Below are 11,762 nucleotides of genomic sequence, written 5' to 3' on the forward strand. Positions count from 1 at the left end.
CCAAACATCGAGCTTCTTTTTGAATCCAGCTTTGTGTAAATGGTTTAAAGCTGTTTTATGGTCGATTTTTAGCTCCTGGGCGATGTTACGACTGCTAACATGCCGGCCAACTTCGATTATTTCTCCGATTTTATCGACATTTTCGACCCCCGGCTTACCTGTGCGAGGTGCATCTTTAACATCAAAAATTCCTGAACGGAATCTACGAAACCAACATTGCACATAATTGGCTGTTAGAGTATCGGAACCATAAACACCATTGACAATTTTAGCCGCCTGGCTTGCATTTTCGCCTTTGTCAAAGAAAAACTGTAAAATGTACCGAATTTTCTCTTTGTTCACTTCCATTTTTAACACGCTGTAACTCACAACTGAATGCACCAAACAAAAAACAGCAAAAGAATTTTTTTTTACTGCGAAATGTCACCTTTCCAACGAGCATAAATCTGAAATTGTTTGATCAATACTTTACGAGAAATCTATCAGTGCAGTCATATACCGAAAAAATAATGGATTTCTTTTTCCCTAAACTAATATTAATTTGCTTGTGTTGCATTTTTCTGACACACTTCAAGCTGTTCATATTTCTGGAATAAACAAACGCAACAATGCAAGTGCATAATTTTTTAATATTGGTTTATTGCAGTACGTAGTAGAAAAATTCTACATTAGTTTATAGATATTGTAATTTATAATCTACGTTTTACCAATAAAACTTTGTCGTTGTCATAGCCTATTGATCGCTTTTTTGTTATCTTTTTTGTTTCTCCCAGTTCAAGTGCTGGAAGAAACAACCCAAATAAGTTGGTACGACCTGACGAAACGTTTGGTCGAATCATACCAACCAATTAGGCACCCTGCTACTTTGGTAGTTTGATTACTATTGTCCAAAACTGGCGTTGTGATCGCCAGCACTGTTTGTGTGTGTTTGACACAACATAAACAATCAGACAAACTTTCAAACGTTTCAAGACTTCGTCGTCCCAACTTGCCATTTTTGAATGCCATTTACAATAAGAGAAAAACTCGAAGTGAGAAATTTTAAAAACGATATCTGAAAAGAGAATCCTATATGTTTATTGATGGAACTTATATTAAACAGTGGTGGTAGCAGTTTTATTGCTGTTCACACCGTTAAAAGATCACAGTTTTTATTAGATATTTACAATCAGCATTTATTTATTTATTTAGTCAGCTACATAGAGAAAGTATCATTCGATATAAAACAACTTAGAACTAAATTACAAGAAAAAATATGATAACTGCAATAGTAATAAGGAATAAAATAACTGCAAAGTAATAAATAATTTTACAGATCTCAAAAAAATGTATGACTAAATATATGAATAACCAATGCAAATCTCGGCGTGGTACAGTAAAATTAAATAGAATAGATATAGTAGCAGAAGATTATTATTATACATCCCGCAAACGGGTTCTGAAGGTGGTAATTAGTACAGCGGTGTGAGAGGTAAATTGCTTCACAGTGTGTCGTAATGCACATTAAATGAGATGCTCTGGAGTAGAGACGAGGAAGATACTATACCTTAAATCAGTTTAACAATAAGGACAAACCCCAGCATCACGCATCTATTTTCCAGTGGGGGAAGATCAATGAGCATCATTCATACGGCGGAAGCTACAAATATGAGAGCCTGCATAAGCCTACATCAGGTCAATGTGACATCTGCAAATCGTCGTTCAGCTTCTTATAAATTATTACAGAGTAAATTGTGTCCCAATTTTGGATCAAGAGTTAGCCAAACATCATTACATCTGGTTACATTCTGTAATTTGTGGCTACTAACAAAATAATTATACGGCATAATACTAGACTAAGAAAAGGAGAGCTTACCGAACTTTTTCAAGCTCAAGGACATGCGATTAGCCTGAAATCATTCAACTAACTTAAACAAGTCTGACTGAAGAGCACGCATACCACTAATGGAATTAGGAGAACAAAAGTTTTTTACGTCATCCGTGAAAAGTGAGAAATTACAAAAGTGATTGTGAAAATTTCTATGAACCAATAAATTGTTCATTTATTATGTAGCAAAAATTACCCAATACACCCAAAAAGATAAGAAAACAATCCACAGTTATTGATGAGGTGTATGTTATCCATCTTTAGAATACCGTTAGTACATATATACATAAGAGACAGTCATAAAACAACTATAAAGAACAACAACTTGAATTTCCAGTCATCGTGATGTCGCTATACAAAGCTATACAAAGTATCTTCATCATCTATGCTACCAATTTCAACAACATCTTCAGTAGCGCATTCTTGCATATCAGGTCCTTCATTTGATTTGACTTTAGAACATAGCTTGCATATCTATAATTTATTTGGTACTTCATGATGTTCCCTTTTAATTAACACATAGTCATTAATATTTGTTTTTTTATTAAAAGTCATATGAATTAAAGAATAAAAGAAATATAAAAATGTACTAAATTACTTTTGGCAGTTGTATAAGTGGAAAGTAGATTGGACGGATTATCGGACCCAACTTTGGCGTCCCCCAACGCAAACCATAGCTAGGGTAGGGTACAGAAACGCCCAGCGCTTAAGAACTGGCCGTACGGCAAGTAGGTATTGCCCGTCCGTTTATTCCTGCATTTATGCCTGTAAGAGTAAAACACGAGTATATCTTTGAGATGTAACCGTCTGTGGGACAATAATTGAAAACACCCATATCTCCCTAAATAAGTCAGTAATGACACATGCATCCGTCTCTACAGCCTCCGATCCACTGCAATTGGCATTTAAGTATGGCCCTAAAAATAATACAGTTCTTATTTCTCTATCCAAACAGACAGTGCAGATGTACAGACATACTCCATTGCCGGATGTAGAAACATTATTTCAAAATATTGTAATCAAAAGTACATCAAGATGACTACCCTGGAGTACCCCAGATGAAAACTTAAGCACTCTTGAGTAACATGGACTAAACAATACTCTCTGGATACAATCCGATAAGTAGCTCCGAAACCACGGTATCATGTTACTAGAAAATCTAGCCTACCCAGTTTTAGATGTAAGAGGTTATGGTCTACTCTGACAATAGCTTTTGAAAAGTCAGTATAATTAACGTTTGTTTGTTTACGCTCAAAAACCGCTGCTTTTTTGTGAGACGGAATGATAAAACTAGATTTCCAAATATACGGAAAATACCCCGTCGAAAGACATTTATTAAATGTATTCTTGAACGGCGTTCGTAGTACAGGGGCATACGTACGAATAATAGTACGAATATTGGAAGAGAGTAATCCATTTGGCCACGGACACGACAAAAATTTAAGGGACAATAATGCACCAAGTACTTCTTTCTCGGTAGATTTCAAAGGTGACAATGTATCAAACGAATAAATCTGATATGTATACTTTACCTAAGGTAGTAATCTCTTTCAAATTCTACTCTGAAATAGCATAAGTTCCCCGAAATCACGACTCTGTCATTAGATTTCAATTTCAAACTAATGCCAGCGATTAAACGATTAAACGCTAAAGATAAATAGAAATATTCATTGAAAGCGGAACATAAGAAGAACTAATAAACAGGTACAATGCTTGAAACATGGCTTTTATAGAGATAAATTCAAAATTTTCCGCGTTGTAAACTGCCTGTAAATCCGCAGTTAGCGAGCTATGCAGGTTAATAAGAACGCCACCTCCAAACTCGAAACATCTAATAATCCAAATTCCAGCATCACCATCGCTTACTGTCTTCAACCATGTATTAGCGAAAACTAAAATGTGATCAACGCAATAGAATTTAAAAAGCTATCGTGTAACTTGATGTTGTAACCTCTCACATTTTGAAAAACCACTGACAGTTTATTCCTCGGACAACTTAGTTTTTTGAGCGAGCAGGAGACAAAGAGGTTGGCAATAAGGATTTTGACGTTATAGATCCTGACGATAAAGGAGCAATTAGTCGAAGCGAAGCGGGCAATGCTGGATTTCTCCGAGAAATGAAACCTTTTAGAAGAATACCTACTGGCCATAAAGATTTATTTAGAATAATCTCCAAGTACTCTGAATGCACCATAATGTTAAACGAACCTGTAGTACGACAAAGTGAGATATTAAACTTATTAACACCACATCTTTTCAAATCAATATGCGGAAACTTTGAGCTAATGAATCGCATAATTACTTTATCCCAAGTTTCCGGCGGTATTTGGGATAGAATAGAATCGAATCGAATCGAATCGAATCGAATAGAATAGAATAGATAGAATAGAATAGAGTAGAAGCTGGATTCCGTGACAATCGCGATACCCACTACTGAAGCCACTCCAGTAACAAAGTCAATATGGACCCGCAAAATTAGAGACACCACTCGCGTCGGATAAGTCAATGTTCCCCTCTTGACAGCCGGGACATCACTAAACTTAGGCGAAATTTTACCAGAGTTCTTACCAACACCAGTTGCAGGCGCAACATGAATCGGGTAATCAGAACCACCTATAGATGACGTTTTCTTAGCCACTGCGACATCAAGCTTTGGAGAGATAGCCTTAGAGTTTTCAGCAATAATAACGTCTGGATTCTCTAGGAAGGTTGATCTACCACGACCGACGCTGCTGGACAATGAGAGATCACGTGACGCCAAATCAACTAAGACAAAGACGGAGCTAAAAAAAAGCGGGGAACGTCTTATACGCCACATCTCGTGTAGTCCTTTTTGTCACCAAAGGTGAACAAGCAGTATTCAAAGTTTCAACCACATAAAACATAGCCTGATATTTTAATAATTTATCCGTCAAAGCCGTTGGTTCCTCCTTCAATGCAGACAACACCGCTTTGATTACGGATAATATCCTATAAAATTTGCTGGCTCTAACTCTACAATCAGGGCACGACCAGCATAGAGTTCATTACCACACCTTCCGCTCTAGCATTTAAGCCAGCGCAAGAGGAATAAGCAAAGCGGTAGCAGACGCAGCACACGAACAGCTGATCCTTACCTGACCGGGCTTTGACCTGCACTTCTTATACTCGCCACGAGGTGGTAACACTATTAGGACGAAACCACTAATAATTAACATCACTACAGGTAAACTAAAGCACTCACGAATTGGAAAAATTAATGATGAGTAATAATATGTACACTTAACTAATAATAATATTATATATATAATTATATTATATTTATATAATATAACTACTACAAGCAAAAATGACGATGCAATTTGTTTTTAATGTCGTTAGAAAAATTTATCCAAATTCAGAAACCAAAAAATAACGCTTGTAAAAGTTTACTCCAAATTCAAAACATAAAAAATATCACTTGTAATAGTTTAGTTCAGCTCCAGAAAACAAAACTAGCATTTATATAGTTCGTCACTAACCCAAAATCATAACATAGTGCAATTATTAATATGCATCCAACAGAATTTGTTCAAACATATTTTGGAGAACGAGGAAAATAATTGTTGCATTAACATTTTTGTCGCAAATAAATGCATATCATGATTTCCTATTTTTGAAGATAATCAATGGCCTTATAGCAAGAACAACAGTAGAACATCGCTAAAATTATTTACAGTTAATATATAGTTTATAGCAACTTTTAAAAGAAGTGAAAAGTTTACATTCACTGTTCTGCATAATGGCTATAGAAATGTTCTTTGAAGTCCTAATGGGCAAAATTTATTGCAATTAGTAGTTTTTTTTTTTTTTTTTATATTAACAGTAATAAACGACATATGAAAATCTATTACGTGTCAATGCAAAAAGAGAAATAAAAAAAAGTTATAAATATTTACAAATGAATGCATGATCAACTAACTTTAGCCTTGTCAAAGGTGTGTGACATGAAGTCAATGAACCCTTATTTTGATTAGAAGTATAAAAAGAAAATTACGAATCAACTAAATTATAGCATAAATAATTAAAACAACCACAACAACAGAAGCAAACAGTACAAATATAAAATAACGCGACAAATACCAACACCAATAACAATAACGCAAATAACAAGAAGTCAATATTAAATAATTTACAATAGAAATATTAATGAAAAATTAAACATGAACCCAAAGTAAATAAAAAAAAAAGAAAAAAAATAATAATAGGCAAAATACGCTCAACTTATTAACTTGTTTATTACAAATGCCAGGCACGTTTAACGCTGAACAGCTTCCTAATTAGTTAAGCTTAACACACTTCCTTCTCATGTGTTTAAAAGCGTTACTTTTTTTTCATTTAAATTAAAAAATCCGACAACGTTTTCTATAATTACTAAATTAATAAATAGTAAATTAAAAAAAAAAAAAAAAAAAAAAAAAAAAAAAGAAGTAAACAAATAGGGAAAAACTATAGATTAGTTAGTTTACAATATCATGAATTTATCTCGAAGGCACTAAAGCTACAACTGGAATTCAAATTTCCCATATACGCTAAACAAAGAGTATCGGGAATTAATTATTTATAGATCGCACAATAAATAAGATCAATTGTTTTTTGTTTTTCAATTATTTGTTTATTTTTTTAAAACTCGCCAGAGATCTTATTTCTATTAGTTTCAAGAACTGTTTGTGTTCCTAATTGTTGCAAATTGCTCTGACACGTAATCGTAATATGCCGATCGAAATAGAATTGAATTATTGTAAAGAGTACATTAACCATCTTATTCATCTATTTAGGCTATGTTGTATTTGTAGGGGTTTTCTTCTTTTCGTTACTATTACATTTTTTACTTTATATACATGAAAATCTATGTTAAAACTTAAAAAAGAAAAAAAATTTTTTTTTACCACGACTACGCTCGTTTTAGAAAAGAAGAGAAAAGACAAAACTAACTACTAGATAACACAAACTTCCTTAAGTTTAAAATTGAAAATAAAAATGAGTAATCTGAATATACTTTCCGATCAATATTTCCATCATTTTCGAAATATGAAACTATCTACTACTTAGCTACTACCCGCAGAATTCAAAGTAGGCATGAAAATCCCTGAAAATGGCAAATTTTTAAGAAACCAGTGAATTAAGCGATTACTTAGCATAAATCAATCACATAATGGAATTCCTGATACTTTTTGATTGGAGTAAATTCACCTTTTCACCTTGCGCGTTTTTAATTACTGTTCGCATTTCAAGAGCGAAGTAACTTTGAAATTAAAAAATAGAAAAAAATATATATATACATAATAATTAATTTGAAAAATAGAAGCAAAACCAAGAACGGGAATAAAAATAACATTTTGAAAGTATGCAGAGCAGCGTTAAAATAGAAACAGACCAGAAATAATGTTCGACACGCATTTATGCGGGACAAGGACATAACTTTGATATACATTTATTGAATAAATATGTGATGATGAGCACATGTAGGTTGACTTTATATTTGTTTAAATTGCTGATACGCTTTATGGCGACAGTATTAATGAAGGCGAATATACGTGCCGTTAAATATATTCTTGTTCACATGATTGATTTCTTTTTATTCTCTATGAATTGCTAAAAAGGTCGTGACATAAATTAAACGATTTACTCCTAATAGTGAATAAATAAAATAATTTTTATAGATACGCCCGTTCTCTTTCCATATTTTTCTTTTGCACTAACTGACAACAACAACGTAACAGTTGCAACTTGTTTACACTTTATCATTAAAATTCGCTTTCACTCCCTACAATTTCAACTGCGTTCAATCGTCAACTTACGTTTATTGTAATCATTTTGACAGTGAGCGACTTCTGAAAAAATTTTAATCGGCGTTAACAATGATTCCGCGCAACTAGAACAACTAGAACAGAGGTACAAGGGCTATAGACACAGTAAAGGATTATAATGTTTTCAACAATGAATTTAAAAGAAATATTTCGTGAGAAGCTCGGGGAGGAAGATACTAACTATAACTATATGATTTATGCCATATAAACACATTTGAAATTTTAAGCTCATCTGTACAAAAATGGCAGCTCAATGACAACGTATCGTTGGTGTTGTACTCTTCATAGGGGGTTTATTTATATGTTAATATCGTCTAAAGGCGGACTACATAAAGCCTCATCTGTTCGAAATTTTTGCATACAAAACTCGTTTTATTTTCACATTACTTTTTATTATCCCACTCAAATGAAATTAAGTGAAAATAGCCTACTACGATAAGATCGCTCATAAAACACACTGCATCACTTATCCTAATATAACTCTTCCGTTATGCTCGTAATAAAATACAAAAAATTAAACTTTGATTTTATGTAAGTCATTTATATGACGTCATTTAACAAAATGAATTTTCTTATCAAAGATTTTATTACATCTTTTCTCATGTCATACGTATATAAAGGCTTAAATTTTGCTAGAGCTATTATGACTACTATCCAAAAAATTAATTCATGTCGTCCAAGTTTCGCGCATTTCATTTCTACGTAAAACTGATATTATAGATTAGATTTCATCATAAAATGTTGACAATTAGACCATTGTATAGGCACGTTATAGACCCTCACTGGGGTACGGTTATATTAAAGATTCTTTAAAAAAGATAGTCCGTCCGTTCCAAAATTTTCACATCAATTTAGTAAGTCGAAATGAGTTAACGATTTGGTCGCGAAGTTTTAAAAGTTGACTCTTTCAAAAGAAAAAGTTACACGGGAGGAGGAGGAGTAGTTGCCAAAATGGCTGAATCTGATTTAGCTTCAATAGTTTGTCCTTGCGGGATATCATGCGATTGTAGTAAATTTCTTTATCTTAAAGTAGTGCCATAACTGCTGTAACGAATAAACATCTCCAAAGCTATAGCTGCGTGTACCATAACATAAAGAGGCCTTATCTGACTAACAAAAATATTAAGAAAACTTCTGCCGAAAATCTGGCTAATAACAAAATCAGTTAAAAAATGAATGGATAAAAAAAAGGGCTTTTGTGGCTTATCCTAAAAGGTTTACAACTAAAAGATTGGCGTTAACAGGGAGATTTGAGTCGCAATATTTGAAGAGAGAAGTCGAAAAGAAAATTTTTTTAATATATTTCCTTTCAATAAGTTGCTCAAATATTGTAAGTAAAGTAACAGTGGCTTGAGTCCCCTAATTAAATGGATTTAACATTACAACATACGGTCAAGTCTTCTATAACACAGTTTTTTGTAATGCGATTTTCATATAATTCGAAGCGAAGATTTGAATTCTCTAATAATACGTTTTTCATGCAAGAACATTCCAATAAGTCTACCGACTTGACAAATTTTAGTTATACCTGCATTTACTTGATGTGTGTCACATTTTTATTGCTGACATTTATGAGTTATTACCAATTCTAATTATCACAGAATTCCGTTAAAAAAGTAAGCAAGAAATGAAGAATTGCTTTGTTTTTATTTATCCTAAGAATATAATACTTACAACTAGGTGTAATAATTTTCTTTTTATTCCTTCTACAATAAATAGATGCATCAAATAAGTGTTTTCTGTGTCTTATTTGTAACAAACACATCTTCTTTACATTTTGTGAAATAACATTTCGGTTCATGCTATTTTTATTTAAAAACGGTTTCATGTAAGTGACCGCCTCTGGACTTCTGCAAAAACCCAATCGTGAAACACCAATTTTTGCAAATTTTCTATATATGTTTGCTCTTAGTTCACCAATAACACGAAAAATCTTGATAAATAAGATCATTGAGACTTCAAAGAAACGTAACTATGAATTCATTGCTTTCATGATACGATTTAATACTTTCTGCACGCTGTACAATTATGTACGTATTGACGAGGTCAAAGCAATATATTAAAAAAAAATTGATTCAAATCTCAATCAGAAGAGTGTTTTATTTACGTTTACTCTCGCTCTTAAGAACGCAGTATGAATTCATTTATAATTTAATCTCTCTTAACGCGATCTTGCACAAAACCCCATTTCCCGAGGTGGATCAGTAGTGTGTTTCATGTAAAACGATTTTCGTATAACGAGTCCCAAATTCATCGCACTGTAGCAGACTTTACTGTACAAGCGCATTTCGATTATTATTCGGATATATTTTTAAATATTTATTATTTACTCAATATTAAGTATTTATGATACCTCTCCGTCCACCAATATTCTATAAAGTATTCTCGCATTTAATTATTTACTCGCACTTGTCTGGCAAAATAACCAGTTTTTTTTTTTTTATAACTATGAAAAAGAAAAGCAGCAAGAAAAACCTTTCGTATATTGGTTTCCTTAAAACAAAGTAATTATCATAAAGCAATAAATGATATGTAAAATACGTGCTCATAATTATGAAAGTGGTCTAAGTCATATATTTCTTGCTTCGATATATTTAATAAATTGCATTTGAATAAATCAAAAAATATTTTTACATTATGCGATATTTTAATTTAGAATTTTATTATTCTGAATTAATAGAAATTTATTATGAATATGAATTTCATATAAAAATGTTGTTTTTAAAGTTTGAATTGACTTAGACAATTTTCAAAATTAACTTAAAGCAGTAACAAACAAAACCACCATGAGTTTTATTAGAAACAATAACATTATTAAAATAATTCATGAGCATTTTTTAATTATTTTTGAGAAGTATTCCATTGTTATCATTTTAAGGTTTTATCATTACGGGTTCTTCGGGATTCTCAAAATGTTCTTGCAAAACTGAACTGAACTGGGTGTACAGTGGTAAACACGTAATATATTTATGTTTTTCTTTCATTAGTGCTCTAGCGGCAGTCTATAATGGAATTTTAATTTAATTTAATATTTTCATATATTTTTGGCGTTCCTCTTTTAGATGAAAGATCCAAAACATGGAATTTAGAATCATCTAAACAAGTTTTAGCGAACACCTTATGAGGTTTATGTTTCAAGAATCTCATCCATTGAATTTGCAGCCAAGATACAGATTCGCCCATGGTATTTTGTACTCTCCTTTTCGTTGGCCGAAATAAAATCCTGCGGCGACATTCATTTTTCCGAAAATTTAATTTCTTAAAAAACATTTTCATAACAATACACAAATTATTTTTCCGCCAATAATTAGTTCGAAAGAACCTAACTGAACTCATGTACTTTCAAAATAGAATTAAATAAATTCCATACATTGTCCGGTAGAATGGAATGCGTTGTCGTTTCTGTTATTGTCTGATTGGCCCTTCTTTATTAGAAGGGCATCAAAATCGCGCCTTTTCAAACTTACGTTCATATAAGTTCTTCAAATTTTTAACTTAGACCACTTTCATAATTAACACTAAATGAATTCTATGTAATATTGAAATTACGCTATTTCATTTTTGACGATATCGCAAAAATTACATTAAATTAATTTAGTTTAAAATAATATGGTGAAAAATAACTGATAAACCCATTTTTTTTAAATTTTTACTTAATCCGCTGTCATAATTATGAGCGCATATATATAAGTGAGAGTACTGGAGTTTCTTAATGTGCTCGTTTGAGATCAGTTTTTCCATATCCCATCTACAACAAATAATAAAATGTCAAAATTACAACGTGGCTGAATAATTTTCACATTAACTAATTAAGAGTTGAAGTTTTAATATACGTTATGAAAAACGTTTTCCGAGAAATCACGATACAAATCACGATAGCTTACACAAGGTCAGACTTGTAATATACCGCATAAATGAAACAATTTCATCTATTCCCATAGACCAACAAATGTGTTTAATAAAAATAGGTAATTTCCTGAAACAATATTTGCCAAATGAGCTTTACAAGTGGACTACCTAACTAATTTTTTTATGTAGTCTCATGGGATACGCATACGAAGTGCGCT

The 11,762-nt window shown here is 32.3% G+C and overlaps 1 protein-coding gene across 2 annotated transcripts in view; it reads right to left on the reverse strand.

Moving 5' to 3' along the window:
* LOC119637720 (SEC23-interacting protein) overlaps window positions 1-11,451 on the reverse strand; it is a 21,051-nt gene extending 9,600 nt beyond the window's left edge. For both annotated transcript variants that reach the window (XM_038033932.1, XM_038033931.1), the window contains exon 1: window positions 11,349-11,451. In XM_038033932.1, coding sequence (XP_037889860.1) covers window positions 11,349-11,436 — 88 coding nt within the window. In that variant the 5' untranslated portion in view covers window positions 11,437-11,451. The remainder of the gene's footprint in view (window positions 1-11,348) is intronic.
* Between the last annotated feature and the right edge of the window lie 311 nt (window positions 11,452-11,762).

The sequence above is a fragment of the Glossina fuscipes genome, unplaced genomic scaffold (assembly GCF_014805625.2).
Source record: "Glossina fuscipes isolate IAEA_lab_2018 unplaced genomic scaffold, Yale_Gfus_2 60, whole genome shotgun sequence".
In the NCBI taxonomy this organism is placed as follows: Eukaryota; Metazoa; Arthropoda; class Insecta; order Diptera; family Glossinidae; genus Glossina; species Glossina fuscipes.